Source organism: Coregonus lavaretus (genome assembly GCF_964263955.1).
Source record: "Coregonus lavaretus genome assembly, chromosome: 29".
Lineage (NCBI taxonomy): Eukaryota > Metazoa > Chordata > Actinopteri > Salmoniformes > Salmonidae > Coregonus > Coregonus lavaretus.
The window spans coordinates 19,543,517-19,569,689 of NC_140016.1; the positions used below are offsets into that span (position 1 = coordinate 19,543,517).

The window sequence follows — 26,173 nt, forward strand, 5'->3', positions numbered from 1 at the left end:
CATTTAACCATTAAAACTCTCGAATATTCCGTTATATGCCAGAGATCCTGGACAGCCAAGCCCTCTCCGTCTCATCACTGTTCGAGTGGTTCTCTTCACAAAGCGCTCGAGACTGGTGACTGACGCAGTTTTTTGTTTTTTTTCTGTAAAAAAAAATGGAGACTTAGAGTCTTAGGATATTAATGACTTATCTTCTATCTGTGGTCTATAGCGACACCATGTGTTACTTTTTTATTTGATTTCATTTTATATACCATAGCATGACTTATTGTGATAGTAAGCAAATATTAAAAGATAACTGGGTGAAACCAGTGAGCAACGTTGACTCAAATGTTAATCAATCCCCTCATGCATCAAATAGTTCAACTTGAATACACGCACTCATGATAAGTAGTACAGATGTGGGAACAAACACTGGGGAGCACTTCAAATGAGTATTGATAGTCGTACGCAGTAGTGGAGATAAAAGTGGACAGGACCAAAGCTTTCGAGAAGTCAAAAAAACAAATAAAGTATGATCGACTTAAAAGAAAAGGAATCACAAAATATACAAACGGATTGTTAGATAAAAAATGCAAATTTTTCAAAACAAAATTCCTAAATCACTTGAATGATTTCATTACACTTTCAACAATGAAACGCATGTATCAAAATAGGCCTCTGCCCCTGAAAAACATTTCAGCACCTTGGACAGATTCCGTGGTTTCACAGCAATGTCCAGACAACAATTTGTTTGATGTCAAGCCAATATATTTTACATGTTCTCAAACAATATATTACAATACAGCTACTACCAAATATACTAACTGATCTCATGATACCATATAACATTTTGCAAAATGTCTGTCAACTGCTACAATATGGAACGTTCTTCCGTTTTGAGACACAAAAACAAAATATGGAGTGCATTACTCTTACCTTCTCTTTGGTCGGTAATGTCTGAGTCCTGTTAAACGTGTCATTTCCATTAATACTGATCAGCTCTCCATCTGCAGCTGGATATGGAGCGGGGAAAACCACTACGTCACTCTTCAGTGTGTCTGAACTGAAACACACGTCATACTGCTGAGTAGATTTAGAGTAGGACCAGCTCCCGTCAGGGTGTGTGGTGATCATTGGGGCGCTGTACCTTCTGAAACTGTCATCTGTCCTGTGGCATTTTACAGCTATTAAACTGATGAGGCTCAGTAAAAATATCACTGACACCGAGGCAATGGCGATCAGCAAATACAGGTTTAAATCAGAGAAGTTATCCTCCTTTCTCGGCACATTTCTGAATTGAGTCTGGATTTCACCTGTACTTTCAACCACCACTACGTCAATAGACACAGTCGCTGACAGTGAGGGTTCTCCATTATCAGAAACCAACACGACCAACGGGTGAGTTTTCAGGTCATTGTCACTCATTCGCCTCTTGGTCCTTAGTTCCCCGGTGCTGGTTCCAATTCGGAAGAGGTTGGTTCCCTTGGGCTCAGAGATGTGATAAGAAAGCAGCGCATTGTAGCCAGAGTCGGCATCTACAGCCCTGATCTTGGCCACAAAGTAGCCCGCTTCAACAGAATAGGGAATGTTCTCAGTGTTAACGCTGCCATGCTGCGAATAGGGCGCGAGAATCCCAGGACTGTTGTCATTCTCATCCAGGATAAAAACGTTCACAGTCACGTTGCTGCTGAGTGGGGGAACACCAGAGTCTGTGGCCTGAACTTTAAACTGGAAAGTTTTGATCTCCTCATAGTTAAAAGACTGCAGACTCACTATTTCTCCTGTATTCGATATTATATTTACAGATGATGATATTGAAACACTTTTATCTAATAACGAATAGGTCGTCTTTGCATTTTCATCTGAATCTGGATCAAAAGCAGACGTCGTATAAATTACGTCTCCTACCGGACTGTTCTCTTTCACATAAACATTAATCACGGGTTCTGAGAAGCGAGGAGCGTTGTCATTCACATCAGAAACGTGTACAGTAATAACGCTGGTGCTGGAGAGAGGTGGGGTCCCTTCATCTGTAGCTGTGATGGTGACATTGTACTGAGAAGCACTCTCTCTGTCAAGAGGCCCATCAACCACTAAGGAATAATAGTTTTTGTAGTTCGATTTCAATTTAAAAGGAACAGACCCAATAAGCTTACAGGTAGTGAGGCCGTTTTTACCCCCATCTTTATCAGTTACTGTCACCAAGGCGACCACGGTCCCTATCTCAGCATCCTCTTTGACTGGGCTCATGAGTGACGTCACCGATATTTCAGGGACATTGTCATTGACATCAATAACTTCTACTAACACTTTACCGTGTGCACTACGGGGGGAGGAGCCTTGGTCTGTCGCCTGCACTCGAATTTCATATGCAGGACTTTCCTCATAATCCAAATTACCCTTGACCATAATTTCACCTGTTTCTGAATTTATATCAAATAAAACAGACGGGTTCAAGTTCGCACGTTTGATAAAGGAATATACAATCTTACCATTACACCCTTCATCTAAATCTGTGGCAATAAGTTGTATTACCTCAGTTCCAAACGGAGCATTTTCATTTACACGGACCTTATACAGCGGTTTGCTAAAAGTGGGAGAATTATCATTTGCATCAATCACATTGACAATGACTTGCAATGTCCCGGATCTAGGAGGTTTTCCTCCATCTATAGCGGTCAGTGTGAGCTGGATAACGGGCTGTTTCTCTCGGTCTAAAGCTTTCTGCAGCACTAACTCAGCAGACACACTCTGCTCTCCACCGCTCTGTACATCTAGGGAGAAGTATTCATTCGGGCTCAGCTTGTAGCTGTTTATGGAGTTACTGCCCATATCTGAATCAACTGCGAGAGGAAGCAAATATCGTTCGCCCTTTGATGATGACTCAGATATATTAAATGTGTGCAATGTTTCAACAAAGGCTGGCGCATTGTCATTTATGTCTAAAATATTCACCTGTATTCGGTGGAGAAGCATAGGGTGGCTCAATATGGCCTCTATGTTTAAAGCGCACTTTACTGCATTCGGACAAAGCTCCTCTCTGTCTATTCTCTCGTTAACATACAGATTCCCCGTTTTCAAATTAGCCTCGAAATACCTCTTACTATGTCCCGATACAATCCTCAGACCCCTCGACCCCAGTTCCTGAACATTAAGGTTTAAATCCTTAGCGAGATTCCCCACAAACGTGCCTTTTTCCACTTCCTCTGAAACGGAGTAAGAGATCTGCGCTGCAGACCAGTGAAATAAACAAAGCAACGCGATGCACTGAATCCAAACGTTTTCTCTTTGTCTTCGACGACTCATTGCTGCTTGTACAAAACAAATTATTCCAGAGTTAAATTCACATAGGGTCTCTCCATTAAAACCACAAAAATCCGTTATGATAGAGATCCACACAACCCATCCATCCTTCTCACGAACATTCGAGTGTTTCTCATGACAATGCGCTCGGGACTGGTGTCGATTTTCTTGTTTTATTCAGAGGAGGAGTCTTGGATTATCAGCGACTTCTCTCAGATCTGTGGTCTATAGCGACACCATGTGTTATTTTATGATTTATTTCATTGATATCACTGACTTTTGTCATAGTAGTAAGTAATTGCCAAATCTGAAACAGCCACGTGATAGAGTCCAATTTGAATGCAGGTGTTCCTGATGAGAACTGCAAAATGTGAAGGGACAAACACTGGGGAACATTTAAAATGACTGTACTTAGTCAGGTAGAAATAGTGGTGATAAAGGTTGGTAATAAGGACATCTGCCAAGAGGTCAAGAAACCAATCACAGTATTGATCGCCTATATAGAAAACTGCCAGATGTCATGTTCAAGGGGGAGACAAGCAGAGAGATCAAAATATACAATCAAATTCCACTTTCAATAAAGAATAGCAACGATCCAAATAGGCCTTTACCACACAAAACATAAGAACGATAACCGTTTCAGCACCATGGACAGAGACATCGCTTTCACGGAGAGGTTATTTTGCAGATTGTCTTGACAATTTATGCTAATATATATTCTTATACGAAATAAAAACTAAATTGACCATGAAAACACATGTATCATACCTCTGAATGAAACATATTTAAAAATTACTCAAGTGATTTACACTTACCTCTTTGTTGGGTAATGTTTGAGTCCTGTTAAAGGTGTCATTTCCATTAATACTGATCAGTTCTGCATCTGCAGGTGGATACGGCGCAGGGACAACCACTACGTCACTCTTCAGTGTGTCTGAGCTGAAACACACGTCATACTGCTGAGTAGATTTAGAGTAAGACCAGCTCCCGTCAGGGTGTGTGGTGATCATTGGGGCGCTGTACCTTCTGAAACTGTCATCTGTCCTGTGGCATTTTACAGCTATTAAACTGATGAGGCTCAGTAAAAATATCACTGACACCGAGGCAATGGCGATCAGCAAATACAGGTTTAAATCAGAGAAGCTCTCCTCCTTTCTCGGCACATTTCTGAATTGAGTCTGAATTTCACCTGTACTTTCAATCACCACTACGTCAATAGACACAGTCGCAGACAGTGAGGGTTCTCCGTTATCAGAAACCAACACGACCAACGGGTGAGTTTTCAGGTCATTGTCACTCATTCGCCTCTTAGTCCTTAGTTCCCCGGTGCTGGTTCCAATTCGGAAGAGGTTGGTTCCCTTGGGCTCAGAGATGTGATAAGAAAGCAGCGCATTGTAGCCAGAGTCGGCGTCTACAGCTCTGACCTTGGCCACAAAGTAGCCCGCTTCAGCAGAATAGGGAATGTTCTCAGTGTTAACGGAGCCGTGTTCAGAATAGGGCGCGAGAATCCCAGGACTGTTGTCATTCTCATCCAGGATAAAAACGTTCACAGTCACGTTGCTGCTGAGAGGAGGAACACCAGAGTCTGTGGCCTGAACTTTAAAACAGAACGTTTTGATCTCCTCATAGTTAAAAGACTGCAGACTGACTATATCTCCAGTCACTGAGTTTATATTGACTATTGTAGACAGCGGCACTGGTTTGGTGTTACTCTCTAAGAATGAGTAGGTCACCTGTCCATTTTCATTGACGTCAGAATCAAGCGCAGACACGGTTTTAATGACATCTCCTACTGGACTGTTCTCTTTCACATAAACATTAATCACGGGTTCTGAGAAGCGAGGAGCGTTGTCATTCACATCAGAAACGTGTACAGTAATAACGCTGGTGCTGGAGAGAGGCGGGGTCCCTTCATCTGTAGCTGTGATGGTAACGTTATACTGAGAAGTGCTCTCTCTGTCAAGAGTCCCATCAACCACTAACGAATAATAGTTGTTATAATTTGTCTCCAATTTAAAAGGGACCTTATTTTCGACCTTACAATGTACAACCCCGTTTTTGCCGCCATCTTTATCGAAGACTGACACGAGAGCAATGGCAGTGCCCACCTTAGCGTCCTCCTTCACTGTTTCTAAGAGTGACGTCACAGTGATATCAGGCGCATTGTCGTTGAGGTCCACCACTTCTACCAACACTTTACAGTGAGCCGCCATCGGGGGCTGGCCTTTGTCACTCACCTGCGCACGGATCTCAAAGGCTTTTTTCTCCTCAAAGTCAATATTGTTTTTTACTGTAATAACGCCAGTGGTAGAGTCAATTTGAAATATATCTAAAATATAATCTTGGTCTTTTTTATTAAAAGAAAATATGATCTCGCTGTTTGTGCCCTCATCAACGTCTGTAGCATTTAGTGTGATGATGGTAGTACCAATTGGCACATTCTCAGTGATACGAGTCTTGTACAAAGAACTGCTAAAAACAGGAGGATTGTCATTGCTGTCTAAAACATTGATTATAATCTGTGACTTGCCAGACTTCGGTGGATTTCCTCCATCTTCCGCGGTCAGTGTGAGCTGAATAATAGGCTGTTTCTCTCGGTCTAAAGCTTTCTGCAGCACTAACTCAGCAGACACACTCTCTCCTTTGTGTGAAGCGATAGAAAAGTATTCATTTGTGCTCAGTTTATATAAGTTTATATCATTTTTTCCTACATCAGTGTCGTATGCTGATAGTAAAGGAAACCTCGCCCCAGGTGAAGTGTTCTCGGGGATATCAACAGTTTGTGATTTCGCACTAAACGATGGAGCATGATCATTCACATCTATAATATTAATTTCTAGACGGTAAAGTTTCAACGGATTGTTTATAACCGCCTCTACACTGACTGTACATTTAAGATCCGTCTCACAGAGCTCCTCTCTGTCTATTCTCTCAATCACATAGAGAACACCAGTCTTTAGATTTACCTCGAAATACTTTCTCTTGGACCCGGTGACAATCTGAAACATACGTGACTCCAAATCCTGGACATTGAGGTTTAGATCCTTAGCGATATTTCCCACAGAAGTCCCCAGGTTTACTTCCTCTGAGACGGAGTAGGAGAGCTGCCCGGACACCTCTCCCCAGTAACACTCCAGCAGCACAAGCACTAAATACGTCACAATGGAGCTCCTTCTATTTGGTAAAGACATAATTCCATCGAACCTGTGCGGAGCACTGATCCAACCAGAGCAATATCCGCAAAAATCAAAGCATCGAAAAAGATATGTATCAAATCCAGCTGAATTACAACACGGTAAACACCGATGTGGCCTCCGACCACCGTCTCTCTCTCTCGTCTTGCTTCTCTTTGTAACAAAGCCCCGAGAAATCTCCTCACCCTCTGAAACTGGGAGGGGCCTCCGGACTCGCAATGCCACGGTGGCAATGCCACGGTCAACAGTGGCCCCACGTGGTAATATTGGCACTTACACCACTTTAGAAAACCACATTCACCAAGACACAAAGATAAGCATGATGGGAACAATATATCCTTTCACCTGTGTAAGTTCTGTTTATATGGCAACATCTACTGAAAATACTGAGACCAAACCGTGCTCAGCTCTTCTAATAAATTAGTTCAAACAATCGGCAAAAGCGGTAAAGCATTTCAGCACCACGGACAGCGCGAACACTTTTCTCTTCAAAGAGGAACAATAGCAGCTGTTTTTACAACCTATATTGAAGTCAAATGTCTATCATTTCACTGTTCATTCAAATGGCACAACAAAACAAACAATGTCATCCAAATACATTGAGGAGCACAACAAAGCAGAAAAAAATGCTTAGTAAAGGAAAGGTGAAAAACGGATATGTGTTTTAAGTGAAACTATAGATCTTACCTTCTCTTTGTTGTGTAATGTTTGAGTCCTATTAAAGGTGTCATTTCCATTGATACTGATCAGTTCTGCATCTGCAGGTGGATACTGCGCAGGGACAACCACTACGTCACTCTTCAGTGTGTCTGAGCTGAAACACACGTCATACTGCTGAGTAGATTTAGAGTAAGACCAGCTCCCGTCAGGGTGTGTGGTGATCATTGGGGCGCTGTACCTTCTGAAACTCTCGTCTGTCCTGTGGCATTTTACAGCTATTAAACTGATGAGGCTCAGTAAAAATATCACTGACACCGAGGCAATGGCGATCAGCAAATACAGGTTAAAATCAGAGAAGCTCTCCTCCTTTCTCGGCACATTTCTGAATTGAGTCTGGATTTCACCTGTACTTTCAACCACCACTACGTCAATAGACACAGTCGCTGACAGTGAGGGTTCTCCGTTATCAGAAACCAACACGACCAACGGGTGAGTTTTCAGGTCATTGTCACTCATTCGCCTCTTGGTCCTTAGTTCCCCGGTGCTGGTTCCAATTCGGAAGAGGTTGGTTCCCTTGGGCTCAGAGATGTGATAAGAAAGCAGCGCATTGTAGCCAGAGTCGGCATCTACAGCCCTGATCTTGGCCACAAAGTAGCCCGCTTCAGCAGAATAGGGAATGTTCTCAGTGTTAACGGAGCCGTGTTCAGAATAGGGCGCGAGAATCCCAGGACTGTTGTCATTTTCATCCAGGATAAAAACGTTCACAGTCACGTTGCTGCTGAGAGGAGGAACACCAGAGTCTGTGGCCTGAACTTTAAAATAGAACGTTTTGATCTCCTCATAGTTAAAAGACTGCAGACTGACTATATCTCCAGTCACTGAGTTTATATTGACTATTGTAGACAGCGGCACTGGTTTGGTGTTACTCTCTAAGAATGAGTAGGTCACCTGTCCATTTTCATTGACGTCAGAATCAAGCGCAGACACGGTTTTAATGACATCTCCTATCGGACTGTTCTCTTTCACATAAACATTAATCACGGGATCTGAGAAGCGAGGAGCGTTGTCATTCACATCAGAAACGTGTACAGTAATAACGCTGGTGCTGGAGAGAGGCGGGGTTCCTTCATCTGTAGCTGTGATGGTGACATTATACTGAGAAGCGCTCTCTCTGTCCAGAGGCCCATCAACCACTAACGAATAATAGTTTTTGTAGTTTGTCTCTAATTTAAATGGGGCCTTATTCTTGACCTCACAATGAACCACTCCATTTTTGCCACCATCTTTATCGAGGACTGACACAAGAGCAATGGCAGTGCCCACCTTAGCCTCCTCCTTTACTGTGTCTAAGAGTGATGTCACAGTGATCTCAGGGGCATTGTCGTTGTGGTCCACCACTTCTACCAACACTTTACAGTGAGCTGCCATTGGGGGCTGGCCTTTGTCACTCGCCTGCGCATGAATCTCAAAAGCAGGGCTTTCCTCAAAATCAACATTGCCTTTAACTGTGATAGTTCCCGTTTTAGAATCAATTTGAAATCTATCTAATATATGATCTTGGCCTTTAGTTCTAAGGGAGTACACTATTTCACTGTTTGTGCCCTCATCAATATCCTTTGCATTCACAGTTATTACTGTTGTTCCTATGGGCACGTTCTCGAAAACACGAGTCTTATACAAAGAGCTACTGAATATTGGACGGTTATCATTAATATCTAAAACATTTATTTTTATTTCTGACGTGCCAGACTTCGGTGGATTTCCTCCATCAACAGCGGTCATTGTGAGCTGAATAACAGGCTGTTTCTCTCGGTCTAAAGCTGTCTGCAGCACCAACTCAGCAGACACACTCTCTCCTCCTTTGTGTATATCAAGAGAAAAATATTCATTAGGACTAAGCTTGTATGTGCTAACAGTATTCTTTCCAACATCGACATCAGACGCTTCTAAAAGAGAAAATTTCGCTCCCGGTAATGTACTCTCAGCAATGTCTATACTTTGTGATTTTTCAGCAAAAGACGGAGCATTATCATTAACATCTAAAATAGTGATTTCTAGACGGTAAAGCTTCAACGGACTGTTTATAACGGCCTCTACACTGACTGTACATTTCGGAGCCTTCACACAGAGCTCCTCTCTGTCTATTCTCTCATTCACATAGAGAATGCCAGTCTTTAGATTTACCTCGAAATACTTTCTCTTGGATCCGGTGACAATCTGAAACATACGCGACTCCAAATCCTGGACATTGAGGTTTAGATCCTTAGCGATATTTCCCACAGAAGTCCCCAGGTTTACTTCCTCTGAGACGGAGTAGGAGAGCTGCCCGGACACCACTTCCCAGTAACACTCCAGCAGCACAAGCACCGAATACGTCACAATAGAGCTCCTTCTATTCTGTAAATACATAATTCCATCGAACGTGTGCCGATTATTTATCCAAAAATAGCAAAATCAGCAAAAAATCAAAGCATCAAAAAAGATATGTATCAAATCCAGCTGAATTACAACATGGTAAACACCGATGTGGCCTCCAACCACCGTCTCTCTTTCTCGTCTTGCTTCTCTTTGTAACAAAGCCCCGAGAAATCTCCTCACCCTGTGAAACTGGGAGGGGACTCGAGACTCGAATATAATATCTCAATGCCGTGGTCAACAGTGACGCCACTTGGTAATATTGGAGCGTACACCACTTTAGAAAACCACATTATTCCATGACACCCATTCACAAATATAAGCATTATGGGAACAATATAGCCTTATTTAACACTTGTGTAAATTCTACTTATACGGCAAGATTTACTGAAAATACCGAGACGAAACAGCGCTCAGAGGGGTATTCTACGAAGCAGGTTTGAGGAGTTGATGAGGTAACTTTGGCAAACTCTGAGTTCAACTCGGGATAACCGGTCATACGAAAGTGGCTCACCTTTTAGCCAGGTACATTTATATGGCAACGATTCCTTCAGATCTAACCTGCTCCGGGGCAGGCTAACTCACGGCTAACTCCACTTCCCCTGAATGAAATGACTGAGCCGCGAGTCGAGGACCAATGAAATCAGGTTCCCTCCCTCTCGCAAAGATTGCGTCATCATCCCCTTCTTTGAGGAAGACGACTGATTAAATATTTTATAAATCAAATGTTTGTTTTTTTTTCTGTTAAAAAATAGTAATGTTAAAATATATCACAATACACATTTAGTAATGACAGAATGGATTTTAAACTTCACGCACACTAACCACGTTTCCATCCAACCATTTCATTACATTACACATTGTGAAGGAGAAGTCCAGTAGCTACACGACTCAGGCTGGTTCCCACAGTAGCCCTCTACAAGATCGTAACTAGACTATTCATCAACCATCTCACTGACCACCTTCCTCTGATCAAGCCATGAACTGTCCCTCGCATGCACTCAAAGACTTGGCCTCTATTGGTTGAGCTAACTATAGCTAGGCTACTCATGATGTTGTATTGCTTGTTTGCTTTTTGCTTTTGAAGCGCTTTGAGATTCTTCAAATATGTACAAAAAGTATTTCAGCAGATTTCGTGCGTTTTTGTGCGTTTTTGTGTGGCTTAATTCGTGTGAAAAGACACAAATTTATGTGCGACTTAATTAGTAGTAAAATACACATTTTTGTGCGACTTCATTCATAGGAAAATATGTTTTTGGGGGGCAAACTTCAGAACAATCTTTTGAAAGTTATTTGAGCAATGTATTTTGGGCAATGGTAAATCTGCTGAAATACTTTTTGTACATATTTGCACGAATTGAGTGCGAGAATGTCACCATGAGACATCACGGAAATCGGTCTTCTCACAAAATCCTCGGTAGAGTCCGAACGGTTTGGCCGAAAAACTATTATGACCCCTCTATAGAAAGATGAGACTCTAACGAACACGATGGTGCTCTACGTCCTCCACAAGTGTCAGGAGAATAGTCTGAAATCGGTATAGCCGATCTGCCAACTTCTGTCTGTAGCCTCTCAACTGTTTGGCCTAGACACTAACCCCTCTGTGCAAAGGTGAGACTCATGAACACGTACATGTCGGTGATTTTGCTCTAGGACGCCCACAGGCCTCACAAGACTCGTCTGAAGGTCCCCAGGTACCAGTTGAAAAAATTAATAGAAGTAAATATGGAGGCTGTTTAGGGCCCAAAATAAGGGGATAAATATATGTTAAAAAATATATACATATATATTTTTTTCCTGATTTCTTATATCTCTCAGATATATTCGACAGACACTTCAGAACAAACTTCCTTTTGATTTTTGGGGGCATATTTGTTGTTCCGTGTAGTGCATCTGTCATTCAATGCGTTTGTTCAGTCCCCCTCCCCCGGCTTAGACAGGGCTTGGACTCTAGGGGGGTTGTATTTTTCATTCGGGACATGGGAATTTAACAGTAAAATATATTTTTATGTGCACTACATTATTACGCACAGCCTTTTTTATCCGCAAAAAGTCAGTTTGATGGAAACACATATCTAGTGGGAAAACGCTCATATTGTTTTATGCAGATTTTAGAATTTTCGCATGAAAATCAGTCACAAATTGGATGGAAACCTAGCTAGTAACGCTTTTGTATGACTTAATTACAATTATTTTATGAGTGCGAAAAAAAGGTGCTTGTGGTTGTGCATTGATAAGCACACCAAAGTCGTCATTAACTTATTTAAAGTAATAAAATAAAGACGGTAAAAAAAAAAAAGCATATTTCACACCATAGCCTGCTGAATTTGACCTTTTCTTTCATTTTGATTTCGGCAAAAATGAAAATGTGGCTCTGACTCGCCCATGGATTGATGTTTCAGCATTGTCTCAATGAAGAGTTCGGCGTTCGACTAGCCTTGTGCGATATGCACGCGCAGTTACAAGCCTGCTACAATTAGCAGCAGGCGGACCAGCAATACCGACCGTCCTAGTACAGATGAAGACTGAGCTGGAATGTGAAGCTAACTGAATCTGGTTAGCTTTAGAAAACCCTGAGTAGATCTAGCTTGCTTCATAGGATACCCCTCAGCTCTTCTGCTAAATTATAGTTCCGACAACCGGCAAAAGAGGGTGAAGCGTTTCAGCACCATAGACAGCGCGTCCAAGTTTCTCTTCAAAGTGGGAAAATAGAAAGCATGTTTTATATCTTATATAGGCAGTGATATGTCTATTATTTCACTGTTCATTCAAATAAGATAACGAAGTGAATAACAACGTTAACCAAAGACATTGAAAATCACAACAAAGCAACAAAAAAAGTTTAATAAAGGATAGAAGGAAAACTGATTTCTGTGTTAAAACTACAGTTCTTACCTTCTCTTTGTTGGGTAATGTCTGAGTCCTGTTTAACGTGTCATTTCCGTTAATACTGATCAGTTCTGCATCTGCAGGTGGATATGGAGCGGGGAAAACCACTACGTCACTCTTCATTGTGTCTGAACTGAAACACACGTCATACTGCTGAGTAGATTTAGAGTAGGACCAGCTCCCGTCAGGGTGTGTGGTGATCATTGGGGCGCTGTACCTTCTGAAACTGTCGTCTGTCCTGTGGCATTTTACAGCTATTAAACCGATGAGGCTCAGTAAAAATATCACTGATACCGAGGCAATGGCGATCAGCAAATACAGGTTTAAATCTGAGAAGTTGTCCTCCTTTCTCGGCACAGCTCTGAATTGAGTCTGGATTTCACCTGTACTTTCAATCACCACTACATCAATAGACACAGTCGCTGACAGTGAGGGTTCTCCGTTATCAGAAACCAACACGACCAACGGGTGAGTTTTCAGGTCATTGTCACTCATTCGCCTCTTAGTCCTTAGTTCCCCGGTGCTGGTTCCGATTCGGAAGAGGTTGGTTCCCTTGGGCTCAGAGATGTGATAAGAAAGCAGCGCATTGTAGCCAGAGTCGGCGTCTACAGCCCTGATCTTGGCCACAAAGTAGCCCGCTTCAGCAGAATATGGAATGTTCTCAGTGTTAACGGAGCCGTGTTCAGAATAGGGCGCGAGAATCCCAGGACTGTTGTCATTCTCATCCAGGATAAAAACGTTCACAGTCACGTTGCTGCTGAGAGGAGGAACACCAGAGTCTGTGGCCTGAACTTTAAACTGTAAAGTTTTGATCTCCTCATAGTTAAAAGACTGCAGGCTGACTATATCTCCAGTATGGGAGTTTATATTTACAGATGATGATATTGAAACACTTTTATCTAATAATGAATACGTAATCTTTGCATTTTCATCTGAATCTGGATCAAAAGCAGACATCGTGTAAATGACGTCTCCTACCGGACTGTTCTCTTTCACATAAACATTAATCATGGGTTCTGAGAAGCGAGGAGCGTTGTCATTCACATCAGAAACATGTACAGTAATGACGCTGGTGCTGGAGAGAGGCGGGGTCCCTTCATCTGTAGCTGTGATGGTGACGTTGTACTGAGAAGCGCTCTCTCTGTCCAGAGGCCCATCGACCACTAACGAATAATAGTTGTTATAGTTTGTTTCCAATTTAAAAGGGATATCATTAGCAATTTCACACTTCACTCTTCCATTTTTGCCACCATCTCTATCGAGGACTGACACGAGAGCGATGGCAGTGCCCATCTTAGCCTCCTCCTTCACTGTATCTAACAGTGACGTCACAGTGAGCTCGGGGTAATTGTCGTTGAGATCCACCACTTCTACCAACACTTTACAGTGAGCTGCCATCGGGGGCTGGCCTCTGTCACTTGCTTCTGCACGGATCTCAAAGGCAGGACTTTCTTCGAAATCAATATGTCCTTTAACTGTAATAGTTCCCGTTTTAGAATCGATTTGAAATCTATCTAATATATGATCTTGGCCTTTACTTCTGAGCGAGTACACTATTTCACTGTTTATGCCTACATCGACATCAGAAGCATTCAGAGTGATTACTGTTGTCCCTATGGGCACGTTCTCGAAAAGTCGAGTCTTATACAAGGAGAGACTAAAAACCGGAGCATTATCATTTATGTCCAAAACATTTACTACAATCTCTGATGTGCCCGACCTCGGTGGGTTGCCACCATCAATGGCGGTCAGTGTGAGCTTTATAACCGACTGTTTCTCTCGGTCTAAAGCTTTCTGCAGCACTAACTCAGCAGACACACTTTCTCCTCCTTTGTGTATATCAAGAGTGAAGTACTCATTAGGGCTAAGCTTGTATGTACTAACTGTATTCTTACCCACATCCGCATCATTTGCCTCTGCTAGGGCGAATCTCAAGCCAGGTAATGTACTCTCTGCTATATTGATAGTTTGTGATTTTTCAATAAACGACGGAGCATTATCATTAACATCTAAAATAGTGATTTCTAGACGGTAAAGCTTCAATGGATTGTTTATAACGGCCTCTACACTGACTGTACATTTCGGAGCCTTCACACAGAGCTCCTCTCTGTCTATTCTCTCATTCACATACAGAACACCAGTCTTTAGATTTACCTCGAAATACTTTCTCTTGGACCCGGTGACAATCTGAAACATACGCAACTCCAAATCCTGGACATTGAGGTTTAGATCCTTAGCGATATTTCCCACAGAAGTCCCCAGGTTTACTTCCTCTGAGACCGAGTAGGAGAGCTGCCCGGACACCGCTTCCCAGTAACACTCCAGCAGCACAAGCACCGTATACGTCACAATAGAGCTCCTTCTATTCGGTAAAGACATAATTCCATCGAACGTGAGCCGCCTGTAGATCCAAAGAGATGGAATTACGTTTAAAAAATCAAGATTTTAAAGAAGGTATTTCTCAAATCCGGATGCAATTGTAGAAGGTATAAACAGACTGATCTAGCTTCCGACTATTCGTTCTCTCGTCCTGCTTCTCTTTGGAACAAAGCAGCAAGAGATGTTCTCACCATGTGAATGCGGGAGGGGCCTCTTAACGCCCGTGACCATTTCTCACACTAATGGTCAACAGTGACGCCAAGTGGTGAAAAATGTGACATACCTCAATCATGAAGTGTATAAATGTAATTGCCTGCAAAACCCAGCAGATAGGGTGTATGATGCATGTTCCACTAGATAGTACGAATCCAATAACCAAATCTAAACAAATAACAACACTGAACATGAATTTCTGAAAATGGGGTGTATCCTCTAGGCAAAATGTAGTTCTAGCTTTCAGCACCATGGACAGCACCATCAGCCTACACAGTTAAAAACTCAGTCAGGCTGCTGGGAAAAACACATATCAATGTGTGTGTGTGTGTTCGCATAATCGCCAACAATTGTTACTGTATGTAGGCCATGATAATGAGTACTACACTCCACCCAACAGCAAGCATCAAACCCTTATGAATGACTTAAAAGTATATTTCTATTTTACTAGGCAAGTCAGTTAAGAACAAATTCTTATTTAGAATGACGGCCTACCCGGGGCCAATTGTGCGCCACCCTATGGGACTCCCAATCACGGCCGGATTGTGATACAGCCCTGGAATCGAACTAGGGTCAGTTGTGACGCCTCTAGCACTGAGATGCAGTGCCTTAGACCACTGCATCACTCTATAGCTCCTTCACCAAACCCTTATGAATGACTTTAAAGTATCTTTCTATCTCTCTATCTCCTTCATCAAACCCTTATGAATGACTTAAAAGTCTCCTTATATCTCTCTATCACCTTCCCCTCTTCCCTCCCTCTCTCAGGAGCTTAAGGCTGAAGTAGGAAGGTGCAGTGACATTTATCTATCTACATTCCCAGTGCCAACGATTCCATCTCTACCCAGTATAGCCAGTAAGGCACCTTGCCTTACTTTTAATGGAAGGCTGACCATAACTAACTGTTATAGCATTACTAGTGATGTTTAATACTGTAGGGTATATAGGCATAACGCTGTATGTGTCTAATTAAGAACATATATGTCAGTCTACCAGGGAGGAAAAATCGAAAAAGGCAAAGTCTAAAAATAGACAACCCCCTCCCATCTCTCCTTACTACTCTTGTGCTCCCTCTCTCTCTCTCTCTCTCTCTCTCTCTCTCTCTCTCTCTCTCTCTCTCTCTCTCTCTCTCTCTCTCTCTCTCTCTCTCTCTCTCTCTCTCTCTCTCTCTTTGCCCCCTCTCTCTCTCCCTTTTTATCTCTCTCTCTCTCTCTCTCTCTCTCACACACACACACACACACACACACACACACACACACACACACACACACACACACACAAACACACACAGACACACACACACACCCTGATGGGCATAACTGGGCCACATTGTTTTTCTGTTCATTGATGCAGGGCCGGCTGTGCTCTGCTCTCCCACAGATTTCTGGGTATTTTAGTGTATTTTTTTGTATGTTACCCTGTATCTCCACAGAGACAGCGGCTATGAGTTTACTGACGTTTGGTTATGTATAATCCCAGGATTAGGCCCTGGGTGCAGGGGCTCCTGTCCCATTTCCATTCAGTTGGAAACATAAAACATGATTTGAAATATTAATCATCATCATATTCCGAGTCATAATCTTCTTCTCCCCATGTCCAATAGCAATAATAACTTGGCAGGTCTGACCCAATCAGAGGATTTCTAGGTCACAATAGGAGAGACCAGAGCAGCAGACGCATAACAGTATGGTCCTACACGAACAGGAATTAATCATTCTTGCACATACGTACGTACTGCCCTCTCTGTTACACACGCACACACAGACACACACACACACACACTAACACACACACACACTAACACACACACACACTAACACACATACACACGCACACACACACACAAGGGCTGCACGATATGGGCCAAAAATCTAATTGCGTTTTTTTACCAAATATTGCGATTGCGATTTGACTTGCAATGTAGATGAAAACACTTCAGTGAACAGTTGGAATCCTAGAAATAAACTGATTTTTATTAAGTAACACATTTGAAAGCGGTGTAATTCTTGTTTGCAACAATCTGTTGACTGCATTTGACCTAACAGAACAGCATGCAAACTTCTAGTGACTCTAACAGTGAGGAGAAGGAACTGCACTGCTTGATTGGCAGGGGGCTGGGCTTGGTGTGTGTGGGAAGCAGCAACAAGAGGAGAGGGACGAACAGAGTCAACTACAGACGTTACACACTGCTGAGTGGCGGTTTAAAATATTGCATGCAATATGGATCTCTTGCGATTTGGGGTTATGGGTCAAAGTCTACTGAACAGCCTGTTGAACCCTGAACCTGGCTGAGCCAAACTCACTACAATTACAAACTACTCTAACAAACACACAGCTAAACTGAACCACGAACACACAGCTAAATTGAAATACACTACATGAACAAAAGTACGTGGACACCTGGTCATCGAACATCTCATTCCAAAATCATGGGCCTTAATACGGAGTTGGTCCCCCCTTTGCTACTGTAACAGCCTCCACTCTTCTATGGAAGGCTTTCCACTAGATGTTGGAACATTGCTGCGGGGACTTGCCACGAGAGCATTAGTGAGGTCAGGCACTGATGTTGAGCAATTAGATCAGGCTCGCAGTCGGCGTTCCAATTCATCCCAAAGGTGTTTGATGGGGTTGAGGTCCAGGCTCTGTGCAGGCCAGTCAAGTTCTTCCACACCAATCTCGACAAACCATTTCTGTATGGACCACACTTTGTGCACAGGAACTAAGAGGCCTAGCCCGAACCATGAAAAACAGCCCCAGACCATTATTCCTCCTCCACCAAACTTTACAGTTGGCACTATGCATTGGGGCAGGTAGCGTTCTGTCGGACTGCCAGGTGGTGAAGCGTTATTGATCACTCCATAGAACGCGTTTCCACTGCTCCAGAGTCCAATGGCGGTGAGCTTTACACCACTCCAGCCGTTGCTTGGCATTGCCCATGGTGATCTTAGGCTTGTGTGCTCCGCCATGGAAACCCATTTCATGAAGCTCCCGACGAACAGTTATTGTGCTGACTTTGCTTCCAGAGGCAGTTTGGAACTCGGTAGTGAGTCTTGCAACCGAGGACAGGCGATTTTTACGCGCTACGTGCTTCAGCACTCAGTGGTCCCATTCTGTGAACTTGTGTGGCCTACCACTTTGCGGCTGTGCCGTTGTTGCTCCTAGACATTTCCACTTCATAATAACAGCACTTACAGTGGACCGGGGCAGCTCTAGCAGGGCAGACATTTGACGAACTGACTCCTTGGAAAGGTGGCATCCTATGACGGTGCCACGTTGAAAGTCACTGAGCGCTTCACTAAGGCTATTCTGCTGCCATTGTTTGTCTATGGAGATTGCATGTGTGCTTGATTTTATACACTTGTCAACAACGGGTGTGGCTGAAATAGCAGAATCCACTAATTTGAAGGGGTGTCCACATACTTTTGTATATATAGTGTACGAACACAGAGCTGAACTACACTCTCTAACAAATGAAACTCAAGAAGAAGAGATGCTTTCATATCCCACACTTTCAGATGCACAGAGGGAGAAGTCCTAAAATACAATAATGAGTGTGTATTGTGGAGTTGTAGCCGTTCACCAGGGAAAAGGGATTTCATATCTACTCAGCACTTAGTGACCTATCAACATTACAATTATAGCCCTGCCTCATGGTTATTTAACTATGTCAGGGGGGTAAGTGTCTTCACATAATTTACTCAATTTATATAGTGCTTTTCAAATGATCTCAAAGCGCTTCAAAGCACAAAAAAAAGACAAGTAATTTAGAAAAACATCATAACATCATGACATCAAGACATCAAGACATCAAGACATCAAGACATCATAACATCATGACATCAAGACATCAAGACATCAAGACATCAAGACATCAAGACATCAAGACATCAAGACATCATAACATCATATAATCATGACATCATGACATCATGAGATGGACAGTCATTAGAAAGTTGATGGTTTGAGTGGTCATCTGAGGGAAAGGCAGGCAGGCAGTGCGGGCTCATCAAGGTGTCTCGCTGTCTCTGTCTTTTCCGTAACGTTAGCTATATACTATCATTGCTCTTTAACTAAATGCTAGCTGACCCATATCTGGCCATATCCATCTCTCCCATTGACCCACCCTGAGTGGAGCGTCAGGCCTCAAACAGAGCATGCTCAGTAGGGATATGCGGTGTGAAATTGATTATTCCTAATTATTCCTCTGAGGTGTGAAATATGCTGATGTCATAGACCAACGACATAATTTCCTCCTCTCACTGCTCACTATACTGCTGGGATGGGCCGGTGGAGGGTCCGCAGTGGGGTCAATGAAGACGTGCACACAAACGGAGGCTTGCACACAAGCAAAGACACAAACACCCCTACACAAATACACACATACATGGGTATTCAGTCTCTTCAATAACACTGTAACTCTGCTGCGTGGAGTCACCCAAACTATTCCTCATTACATTTCCTTTGATGAGATTAAACATGTCCGGAGGGTACGATAATCGAATGCTCTACATTATTAATAACTAGTATACGGTTGGTAAATAAAGAGACAGAATGTTCGCTTCCTGATTGTAGATAAATGGTGTATGATGAATCTGTTTGTCTGTCTGTATTATTAACCAGGAGGGGCAGAGAGCGAGAGGGAGCAAAAGAGTGGGTACCAAGGGGGGAGTTGATATATGTAGCCAATGTGTGTGTGTGTGTGTGTGTGTGTGTGTGTGTGTGTGTGTGTGTGTGCCTGTGCGTCTTGAAATGAGGGCGTGTCTGGGAGGAGAAGGGGGAGGAGTAGCCTACTGATGTTTATTTCTTTGTAAACAAAAACCCATCGTTTCATACTGTTGAGTGTATGAGCGTTTACTCTCTCTGTATGTTAGTGTGTATGTTAGTGTGTATGTTAGTGTGTTTGTTAGTGTGTATGTTAGTGTGTGAGAAAGTGTGTCTGTGTAAGCCATTAAGGAGGGGTGGGGGAGGGGTGTTAGCGGAACACGCTCACAGGCCAGTTTCTCCTCCTCCTCTCCTTCTTTCTCGTTTTGCACAGCTCTCTGGTCGCCGTGGTAACCACACCTCACACTGAGGGAGCAGGGGTTGAGGACACACACACACACGCTCAAACACACACTCAAACACATAATCAAACGCACACACACAAACACACACACACACACACAGTAACACACACATGGCTGAAGGCTTATTTTTCAAAGGCAATGGAGAGCATGAATGATAACACAATTCCTTCTGGATCTCATCCTCCTTTCTGCACAGCTCTCCTATTCATAGATTCCTATCTACTTCTGTTCATATTCACACTGCCCTGTCATCTCTGAGCACAAAGCATAGTGGCCACGATGTGACACCGAAAGAAACACACACACACACACACACACACACACACACACACACACATAACACAACGGGCTGCTGCTGGCCTGCTCATGCATTGGTAATGAAGCTCGGCAGCAGCATATTCACTGTGAGAGCTAGCAGCTCCCATCTCCACCACCACACTCCCACAAAGAGGCTGACCTTCTCACTCGGCCTGCCCAGCTCCCTGCACCCTCACTGGGCCAGGGCTCCAGAGACCTCCCCCCTATCTGTGGTAACACAGACCATACAGTGACCATATCCCTTTATGAGGACAGATACTGATACAGACACACCACGTTGTCTATGTATTGCTGTGGTAATAACAGTAGAGGGAGCAGCATCTATGCCATACACATATGTGATGCCTCTCTTTAGTACCATGCCTCCGTTATGGACAAGACCAGAATAAGAAATATCCTCTCTGTAGCACATAGTGACCCATCTTCAAAATCTGAATGCCTCCTCTATTTACATTTAAGTCATTTAGCAGACACTCTTATCAAGAGCGACTTACAGGAGCAATTAGGGTTAAGTGCCTTGCTTAAAGGCACATCGACAGATTTTTCACCTAGGCGGCTCGGGGATTAGAACCAGCGAAATTTCGGTTACTGGCACAATGCTCTTACCCACTACGGTACTTGCCGCCCTGTGTGCTACCTGCTGTAAGAGCAGAGAAGCAGAGATACAGTCCTCTGTAGGCTTGGGTAACAGAGAGACTATTACAGCCCACTGTAGGCTTGGGAAACAGAGAGCATATTGCAGTCCTCTGTAGGCTTGGGTAACAGAGAGACTATTAAAGACCTCTGTAGGCTTGGGTAACAGAGAGACTATTATAGCCCTCTGTAGGCTTGGGTAACAGAGATAATATTGCAGTCCTCTGTAGGCTTGAGTAAAAGAGAGAATATTGCAGTCCTCTGTAGGCTTGGGTAACAGAGAGACTATTAAAGACCTCTGTAGGCTTGGGTCACAGAGAGACTATTACAGTCTTCTGTAGGTTTGTGTAACAGCTAGGCTATTACAGTCCTCTGTAGGCTTGGGTAACAGAGAAACAATTGCAGTCCTCTGTAGGCTTGGGTAACAGAGAGACTATTACAGTCCTCTGTATGCTTGGGTAACAGACAGACTATTACAGTCCTCTGTAGGCTTGGCTAACAAAGAGACCATTACAGTCCTCTGTAGGCTTGGCTAACAAATAAACTATTAAAGTCCTCTGTAGGCATGGGTAACAGAGAGACTATTTCAGCCCTCTGTAGGCTTGGGTAACAGAGAAACTATTACAGTCCACAGTAGGCTTGTGTAAAAGAGAGACTATTACAGTCATCTGTAGGCTTGGGTAACAGAGACTATTGCAGCCCTCTGTAGGCTTGGGTAACAGAGAGACTATTAACGTACTCTGTAGGCTTGTGTAACAGAGATACTAAAACAGTCCTTTGTAGGCTTAGGAGACAGAGAGACCATTACAGTCCTTTGTAAGCTTGTGTAACAGAGAGACTATTACAGTCCTCTGTAGGCTTGGCTAAAAAATAAACTATTAAAGTCCTCTGTAGGCATGGGTAACAGAGAGACTATTTCAGCCCTCTGTAGGCTTGGGTAACAGAGAAACTATTAAAGTGCTCTGTAGGCTTGTGTAACAGAGAGACCATTACAGTCCTCTGTAGGCTTGTGTACCAGAGAGACTATTACAGTCCTCTGTAGGCTTGGGTAACAGAGAGACTATTGCAGCCCTCTGTAGGCTTGGGTAACAGAGAGACTATTAAAGTACTCTGTAGGCTTGTGTAACAGAGATACTATAACAGTCCTCTGTAGGCTTAGGAGACAGAGAGACCATTACAGTCCTTTGTAGGCTTGGGTAACAGAGAGACTATTACAGTCCTCTGTCAGCTTGTGTAACAGAGAGACAATTGCAATCCTCTGTAGGCTTAGCTAACAAAGAAACGATTAAAGTCATCTGTAGGCATGGGTAACGGAGAGACTATTTCAGCCCTCTGTAGGCTTGGGTAACAGAGATACTATTACAGTCCTCTGTAGAATTGGGTAACAGGGAGACTATTACAGTCCTCTGTAACCTTGGGTTACAGAGAGACTATTACAGTCCTCTGTAAAATTGGGTAACAGAGATACTATTACAGTCATCTGTAGCCTTGGGTAACAGACAGACTATTACAGTCCTCTGTAGGCTTGGGTATCAGAGAGACCATTACAGTCCTCTGTAGGCTTGGCTAACAAAGAAACTATTACAGTCCTCTGTAGGCATGGATAACCGAGAGACTAATACAGCCCTCTGTAGGCTTGGGTAACAGAGAGACTATTACAGTCTTCTGTAGATTTGTGTAACAGAGAGACCATTACAGTCCTCTGTAGGCTTGTGTAACAGAGAGACTATTACAGTCCTCTGTAGATTTGTGTAACAGACAGACTATTACAGCCCTCTGTAGGCTTGTGTAACAGACAGACGATTACAGTCCTCTGTAGGCTTGGGTAACAGAGATACTATTACAGTCCTCTGTAGGCTTGGGTAACAGAGAGACTATTACAGTCCTCTGTAGGCATTGGTAACAGACATACCATTAAAGTCCTCTGTAGGCTTGAGTAACAGAGAGACTATTACAGCCCTCTGTAGGCTTGGGTAATATAGATACTATTACAGTCCGCTGTAGGCATGGGTAACAGAAAGACTATTACAGTCATCTGTAGGATTGTGTAACAGTGAGACCATTACAGTCCTCTGTAGGCTTGTGTAACAGAGAGACTATTACAGTCCTCTGTAGGGTTGGGTAACAGAGACACTATTGCAGTCCTCTGTAGGCTTGGGTAACAGAGAGAAAATGTCAGTCCTCTGTAACCTTGGCTAACAAATAAACTATTACAGTCCTCTGTAGGCATGGGTAACGGAGAGACCAATACAGCCCTCTGTAGGCTTGGGTAACAGAGAGACTATTAAAGTACTCTGTAGGCTTGTGAAACAGAGATACGGCAGGTAGCTTAGTGGTTAAGAGCGTTGTGCCAGTAACCGAAAGGTCGCTGGATCTAATCCCCGAGCCGACTAGGTGAAAAATCTGTCGATGTGCCCTTGAGCAAGGCACTTAACCCTAATTGCTCCTGTAAGTTGCTCTGGATAAGAGCATCTGCTAAATGAATAAAATGTAATAATGTAAATGTAGATACTATGACAGTCCTCTGTAGGCTTAGGAGACAGAGAGACCATTACAGTCCTTTATAGGCTTGTGTAACAGAGATATTATTACAGTCCTCTGTAGAATTGGGTAACAGATGGAGACAATTAAAGTCCTCTGTAGCCTTGGGTAACAGACAGACCCTTACAGTCCTCTGTAGGCTTGGCTAACAAAGAAACTATAAAAGTCCTCTGTAGGCTTGGGTAACAGAGAAACTATTACAGTCCTCTGTAGGCTTGTGTAACAGAGAGACCATTACAGTCCTCTGTAGGCTTGTGTACCAGAGAGACTATTACAGTCCTCTGTAGGCTTAGGAGACAGAGAGACCATTACAGTCCTTTGTAGGGTAACAGAGAGACTATTACAGTCCTCTGTCAGCTTGTGTAACAGAGATACTATTACAGTCCTCTGTAGGCTTGGCTAACAGAGAGACAATTACAGTCCTCTGTAGGCTTAGCTAACAAAGAAACTATTAAAGTCATCTGTAGGCATGGGTAACGGAGAGACTATTACAGTCCTCTGTAGGCTTGGGTAACAGAGAGACTATTACAGTCCTCTGTAGAATTGGGTAACAGAGAGACTATTACAGTCCTCTGTAACCTTGGGTTACAGAGAGACTGTTACAGTCCTCTGTAGAATAGGGTAACAGAGATACTATTAAGTCCTCTGTAGCCTTGGGTAACATACAGACTATTACAGTCCTCTGTAGGCTTGGGTATCAGAGAGACCATTACAGTCCTCTGTAGGCTTGGCTAACAAAGAAACGATTACAGTCCTCTGTAGGCATGGATAACTGAGAGACTAATACAGCCCTATGTAGGCTTGGGTAAAAGAGAGACTATTACAGTCTTCTGTAGATTTGTGTACCAGAGAGACCATTACAGTCCTCTGTAGATTTGTGTAACAGACAGACTATTACAGCCCTCTGTAGGCTTGTGTAACAGACAGACGATTACAGTCCTCTGGAGGCTTGGGTAACAGAGATACTATTACAGTCCTCTGTAGGCTTGGGTAACAGAGAGACTATTACAGTCCTCTGTAGGCATTGGTAACAGACATAGCATTAATGTCCTCTGTAGGCTTGAGTTACGGAGAGCCTATTACAGCCCTCTGTAGGCTTGGGTAATATAGATACTATTACAGTCCTCTGTCAGCTTGTGTAACAGAGAGACTATTACAGTCCTCTGTAGGCTTGGCTAACAGAGAGACAATTACAGTCCTCTGTAGGTTTAGCTAACAAAGAAACTATTAAAGTCATCTGTAGGCATGGGTAATGGAGAGACTATTACAGTCCTCTGTAGGCTTGGGTAACAGAGAGACTATTACAGTCCTCTGTAGAATTGGGTAACAGAGTTACTATTACAGTCCTCTGTAACCTTGGGTTACAGAGAGAATGTTACAGTCCTCTGTAGAATAGGGTAGCAGAGATACTATTAAGTCCTCTGTAGCCTTGGGTAACATACAGACTATTACAGTCCTCTGTAGGCTTGGGTATCAGAGAGACCATTACAGTCCTCTGTAGGCTTGGCTAACAAAGAAACTATTACAGTCCTCTGTAGGCATGGATAACTGAGAGACTAATACAGCCCTATGTAGGCTTGGGTAACAGAGAGACTATTACAGTCTTCTGTATATTTGTGTAACAGAGAGACCATTACAGTCCTCTGTAGATTTGTGTAACAGACAGACTATTACAGCCCTCTGTAGGCTTGTGTAACAGACAGACGATTACAGTCCTCTGGAGGCTTGGGTAACAGAGATACTATTACAGTCCTCTGTAGGCTTGGGTAACAGAGAGACTATTACAGTCCTCTGTAGGCATTGGTAACAGACATAGCATTACTGTCCTCTGTAGGCTTGAGTAACGGAGAGACTATTACAGCCCTCTTTAGGCTTGGGTAATATAGATACTATTACAGTCCTCTGTAGGCATGGGTAACAGAGAGACTATTACAGACATCTGTAGGATTGTGTAACAGTGAGACCATTACAGTCCTCTGTAGGCTTGTGTATCAGAGAGACCATTACAGTCCTCTGTAGGCTTGGCTAACAAAGCAACTATTATAGTCCTCTGTAGGCATGGATAACTGAGAGACTAATACAGCCCTATGTAGGCTTGGGTAACAGAGAGACTATTACAGTCTTCTGTAGATTTGTGTGACAGAGAGACCATTACAGTCCTCTGTAGATTTGTGTAACAGACAGACTATTACAGCCCTCTGTAGGCTTGTGTAACAGACAGACGATTACAGTCCTCTGGAGGCTTGGGTAACAGACAGACTATTACAGCCCTCTGTAGGCTTGTGTAACAGACAGACGATTACAGTCCTCTGGAGGCTTGGGTAACAGAGAGACTATTACAGTCCTCTGTAGGCATTGGTAACAGACATAGCATTACTGTCCTCTGTAGGCTTGAGTAAAGGAGAGACTATTACAGCCCTCTGTAGGCTTGGGTAATATAGATACTATTACAGTCCTCTGTAGGCATGGGTAACAGAGAGACTATTACAGACATCTGTAGGATTGTGTAACAGTGAGACCATTACAGTCCTCTGTAGGCTTGTGTAACAGAGAGACTATTACAGTCCTCTGTAGGGTTGG

The 26,173-nt window shown here is 43.2% G+C and overlaps 5 protein-coding genes across 6 annotated transcripts in view; all 5 read right to left on the reverse strand.

The window, feature by feature from the left end:
• The window catches only part of LOC311105115 (protocadherin alpha-C2-like), a gene marked incomplete at its 5' end in the record, with an annotated part of 179,915 nt that overhangs the window by 87,872 nt on the left and 65,870 nt on the right, over positions 1 to 26,173 (reverse strand). The window lies entirely within an intron of this gene.
• LOC311104965 (protocadherin alpha-2-like) lies at positions 96 to 3,288 on the reverse strand (the record flags this gene model as incomplete). The annotated part of the gene is made up of 2 exons (XM_084146953.1): positions 96 to 143; positions 913 to 3,288. The coding sequence occupies 2 exons, from the start codon at positions 3,286 to 3,288 to the stop codon at positions 96 to 98; spliced, it is 2,424 nt and encodes an 807-aa protein (XP_084003079.1).
• On the reverse strand, positions 3,701 to 6,476 carry LOC311104966 (protocadherin alpha-8-like; the record flags this gene model as incomplete). Its single annotated transcript, XM_084146954.1, has 2 exons — positions 3,701 to 3,742; positions 4,101 to 6,476. 2 exons carry the CDS (start codon positions 6,474 to 6,476, stop codon positions 3,701 to 3,703), a joined length of 2,418 nt encoding a protein of 805 aa, XP_084003080.1.
• On the reverse strand, positions 7,110 to 9,548 carry LOC311104967 (protocadherin alpha-3-like; the record flags this gene model as incomplete). The annotated part of the gene is made up of 1 exon (XM_084146955.1): positions 7,110 to 9,548. The coding sequence occupies one exon, from the start codon at positions 9,546 to 9,548 to the stop codon at positions 7,110 to 7,112; it is 2,439 nt and encodes an 812-aa protein (XP_084003081.1).
• LOC311104968 (protocadherin alpha-3-like) lies at positions 12,179 to 14,822 on the reverse strand (the record flags this gene model as incomplete). Its single annotated transcript, XM_084146956.1, has 2 exons — positions 12,179 to 12,247; positions 12,441 to 14,822. 2 exons carry the CDS (start codon positions 14,820 to 14,822, stop codon positions 12,179 to 12,181), a joined length of 2,451 nt encoding a protein of 816 aa, XP_084003082.1.